The sequence below is a fragment of the Penaeus chinensis genome, chromosome 18 (genome assembly GCF_019202785.1).
Source record: "Penaeus chinensis breed Huanghai No. 1 chromosome 18, ASM1920278v2, whole genome shotgun sequence".
Taxonomy (NCBI): Eukaryota; Metazoa; Arthropoda; class Malacostraca; order Decapoda; family Penaeidae; genus Penaeus; species Penaeus chinensis.
The window spans coordinates 16,561,544-16,566,543 of record NC_061836.1 but is presented as its reverse complement, the minus strand read 5'-3'; the positions used below and the strand labels follow the sequence as shown (position 1 = coordinate 16,566,543).

At 43.3% G+C, this 5,000-nt stretch overlaps 1 protein-coding gene across 1 annotated transcript in view; it reads left to right on the top strand.

Annotated features, from left to right (window-relative positions):
• LOC125034680 (CST complex subunit CTC1-like) overlaps positions 1–3,092 on the top strand; it is a 9,002-nt gene extending 5,910 nt beyond the window's left edge. The window contains exon 7 of the mRNA XM_047626579.1: positions 1–3,092. This exon is cut by the window's left edge and continues 670 nt beyond it. Coding sequence (XP_047482535.1) covers positions 1–1,157 — 1,157 coding nt within the window. The 3' untranslated portion in view covers positions 1,158–3,092.
• The last annotated feature ends 1,908 nt before the right edge of the window (positions 3,093–5,000 follow it).

The window sequence follows — 5,000 nt, the reverse complement described above, 5'->3', positions numbered from 1 at the left end:
CTGTCTGTGACATGAAGATGAGGAAACAGTACTCAAATGCATGGTTGCAGCCTCTTAAACCATATTTTGGAACATGTGAATGTATTTATCTCCCAGAGGAATCTTATATTGAAGGAGCTGTTCCAGGAACAAAGCATTTGAATGAATCTAGTGTCTACCAGGTTCTAGACTCTACATTTGGAGAATGTGGACCACTATCTGTCAAGGCAGTTATCAAGGATAGACAGCACATGACTCCAAAATTCCCTTCTGAGCATAAGTTAAGCAGTGCAGCTTCGTCCAATAGATATCATGTAGGTGTTCCTGGAAACAAGATAATAAGGGTCTTGTTATGTGACTGTGAAAATCCTGATGAGGAAATATGGCTTTATCTTGGGAGTACCTCTAATTATCATATCCCACAGTATTCACTTGGTATAATACCAGGGGTAACTATCATTGCATCTTGTGTTCTCAGGAATGTTTCCAAGCAAAACAAGAAGATTTATCTCCAAAGCACTGTGTTCACATGTCTGACACCGATATCTAAGGCTGCACCAGACCTGTCCTCATTTCTGCCTTCCATTCACAACCCAAAACGCCGCTACTTGAAGGATATTTTAGGACAACCAGGTTTATCATTTCAGACCTTTGCAACCATAGGGCGCATATGCAAAGTCTCCTTCTGCTGTGTCTGCAATTTCTGCAATGCTGAGATGGTTGGTTCATCGTGCACGTATGTTGGCTGTCATGCCCAAGGCTCAGGGAAGGTGGTGGCTAGTGCTCAGGTGGTTATTGATGATGGCACAGGAACTGCCATGATGTTCATGAGTTCTGTTGAACATGTAAAAGTTCTCTTGCAATTAAAACCTCATCAGTATTCTCTACTGTCCCAAGAGATAGTGTCAGGCTCCCACAACCTGAGCTATACATCTAAATTCAAGGACACTGATGCTGGTGGTATGTTACATCCTTCAGAATCTGGCCTCACAAAAGCCATGGGGACAATATGTTCTTCTAATCAGTTGCTAAGGCCAGTAAACATGGTATGTAGAATGTTCAAACACCAGATGCAAAAGGATGGGCAAGATGGAGATAGAATCCATCTATATTGTGTGGCCATTTCTGAGATCAAACCAAACATAAACTGTGAGGAACTTTTAAAGGATGTACTGTAGTTTTATTTGACTGAATAGTGTGTAGATGATTCTGTTATGACTGTTTATTCATTACTATTTTCATCAATAATATCATCATATTCTTTTCATTCATAGATATTTTATGTTTTAGAGGAGTTATACACTTTATGCATTATTATTTCCAGTTTCTTAATATCATCTAAATTGTAATGTTGTTCGTTGCTTTTACAATTAGCCAACATTACAATTGCTTGTTAATATAAGGAATTGAGATTAATCTGTGATATAGAGGATTATCAGCCATATTCTAGGTTGTACACACTAGGACCCACACTCAACATGAGTCCTTTATACAAGCGGTGTGGGGTAGCCTCCTCCTCAATTTGACCAGAACTGCCTACTTTAAAGAAGCTCAGATCTCTTTTGACATTTGGTTACTTTCACTTGGTTAGTTGATCACAAGAAACCATAAATACTATGAAACTTCACATAATTCCACTTTCTGAGGACAGTAATGTTAGGATCATTTACCAACTATCAACAACACTGCTTTTTAAAAAAGTCTGCAGTTTAAATGCCATAACAATGCATCTTGTCAGATAAGTCAAGGATATTACTTTTATGTGAACCCACTGCAGTGTGAGCACCCAAGGATGCAGTCATGAAGGCAGGATAAGGTTATCATTAGGAGGATATGTTATAATTGTTAGTCTTCTGAATATAGTAATTCTGTTCTGTACAATCACTGCAGTCTCTAGGTGACACTTGTCATAGATCAAGTAGGGTCAGGGTTTGATGTTAGTGTGTACATCCTAGAATATGGCTATTTGTATTTAGGTTACATTTTATGAAATGGCTATTATTTTATTGAGTAAATTTTTATATTTTAATACCATTTTACTGTATTTAAAAAAAAATCCTTTGGCCCCAGTAGCAACAACTTGAAAGCAACAACCAAAAGTACTGCTGACATTTAGTTGCACAATATGATTATTACCATTGTTTGGAATAGTGCAATTTTCTGCAATGTCCTACAATTGAAAGGCTGAATAAAGAGAGGATTGAGAAGAAAATACTTATAAAAATTTACCTGTGAAATATTTACAGTAGCAGTTGTTATGGAAATTAATCCACAGGTTGCAGTTTTATGTACTGTCCACTGTATTATTTTTTGTAAATTTTGTTTCACAATGATGATTACACAAGTGTTAAACCACCAAAGACACAATTAGTTGGCCCTAGAGATTGCACCTGAGTTCCCCGTTCCTGTATTTTTTGGAAATTTCTTTCTAATGCTATTGATATTGATGCTATTATCATTATTGACATTATGATGATTATAACACTATTAACATACTAATTACAATCTGGAAATCAAGGAAAAGGTACACAGGTGAGATTGGTAGGACTGATAATGATTAAGTAGTTGTTGAGCCTTCTATGTGTAAGCATAATTAACACGCTGAAATACAGTGGGCATGGCAATCATAGGAAGCCATTTGCGACCATTGGGTTAAGGTTGGCAGTGACTGTTGAGGTAAAGTATTTGATGCATGAAGTAAACTATGTACTTGCAAGTTTAATTCTGTTCCATAAACAATTTTGAAAAGAACTTGCCAGGCCTAAAGAAATTAATACAGAAGATATTTATCGATGTTTTTAGCCTGCATTATTAGTGTATAGATTTACATTCAGAAGCAATTCCTCTGTACAACCCTTTTGCCACTAGTAGACGGGATGAATTTGATTTCTTTGGGGATAAAGTGAATACATGTCTGTGATATCCAGTGAATGTTATGTAATGTAATTTGAGGTAAGATAAATACAGAAGTGTTCTCATACTTGTACATGCTAGTCTATGCACAAACGCACACGCACTCACACTCACACTCACACTCACACTCACACTCACACTCACACTCACACTCACACTCTCATTCTCACTCTCACTCTCACTCTCACTCTCACTCTCACTCTCACTCTCACTCTCACTCTCTCTCACTCACACTCACACTCACACTCACACTCACACTCACACTCACACTCACACTCACACTCACACTCACACTCTCTCTCACTCACACTCACACTCACTCATACTCACACTCTCACTCTCACTCTTTCCCACTCCCACTCACTCCCACTCCCACTCATACACACTCTCACTCTCTCTCTCTCACTCTCACCTACTCAACTACTCAACTACTCAACTACTATCACTCTCACTCTCACTTTCACTCTAACTCTCACTCTCACTCTCACTCTCACTCTTACTCTCACTCTCACTCTCACTCTCACTCTCACTCTCACTCTCACTCACTCACTCACTCACTCACTCACTCACTCACTCACTCACTCACTCACGCACACACGCACACACGCACACGCACGCACGCACGCACGCACGGACGCACGCACGGACGCACGCACGGACGCACGCACGGACGCACGCACGGACGCACGCACACACGCACACACGCACACACTCACTCACTCACTCACTCACTCACTCACTCACTCACTCACTCACTCACTCACTCACTCACTCACACACACACACACACACACACACACACACACTCACTCACTCACTCACTCACTCACTCACACACTCACTCACTCACTCACTCACTCACTCACTCACTCACTCACTCACTCACTCACTCACTCACTCACTCACTCACTCACTCACTCACTCACTCACTCACTCACTCACTCACTCACTCACAAACACACACAAACACACACTCACACTTACTTACGTACTTACTTACTTACTTACTTACTTACTTACTTACTTACTTACTTACTCACTTACTCACTTACTCACTTACTCACTTACACAGACACGCACACGCACACGCACACGCACACGCACGCGCACACGCAAACGCACACGGACACGCACACGCACGCGCACACGCACACGCACACGCACACCACACACGCACACACACACGCACCCACACACACGCACACGCACCCACACACACGCACACGCACCCACACACACGCACACGCACCCACACACACGCACACGCACCCACACACACACGCACCCACACACACGCACACGCACCCACACACACGCACACGCACCCACCCACACGCACACACCACCCACACACACGCACACGCACCCACCCCACACACGCACCACCCCACCCCACACACACGCACACGCACCCACACACACGCACACGCACCCACACACACGCACACGCACCCACACACCGCACACGCACCCACACACACACGCACCCACACACACGCACACGCACCCACACACACGCACACGCACCACCCACACGCACACGCACCCACACACACGCACACGCACCACCCACACACACGCACCACACCCACACCACACACACGCACACACACCCACACACACGCACCCACGCACCCACACACACGCACACGCACCCACACACACACACACGCACCACAGCACACGCACCCACCCACACGCACACGCACCCACACACACGCACACGCACACGCACCCACACACACGCACACGCACCCACACACACGCACCCACAGAGAGTAAGAGTGAGTGAGTGAGTGAGTGAGTTGAGTGAGTGAGTGAGTGAGTGAGTGAGTGAGTGAGTGAGTGAGTGAGTGAGTGAGTGAGTGAGTGAGTGAGTGAGTGAGTGAGTGAGTGAGTGAGTGAGTGCGTGCGTGAGTCACAATAATTATGGAACCACTTATTGTGTGTATGTTCGTGTCTGTGTGTATACATATACACATTTATATCTATGAATATATGCTCACATACATACATGTATATGCTTTCCAGTGAATTTATCCAAAATGTATTTGTGTGATAAAGCAACGAAATAAAATAAATTACTCAATAGGATTTTCCTTAACGAA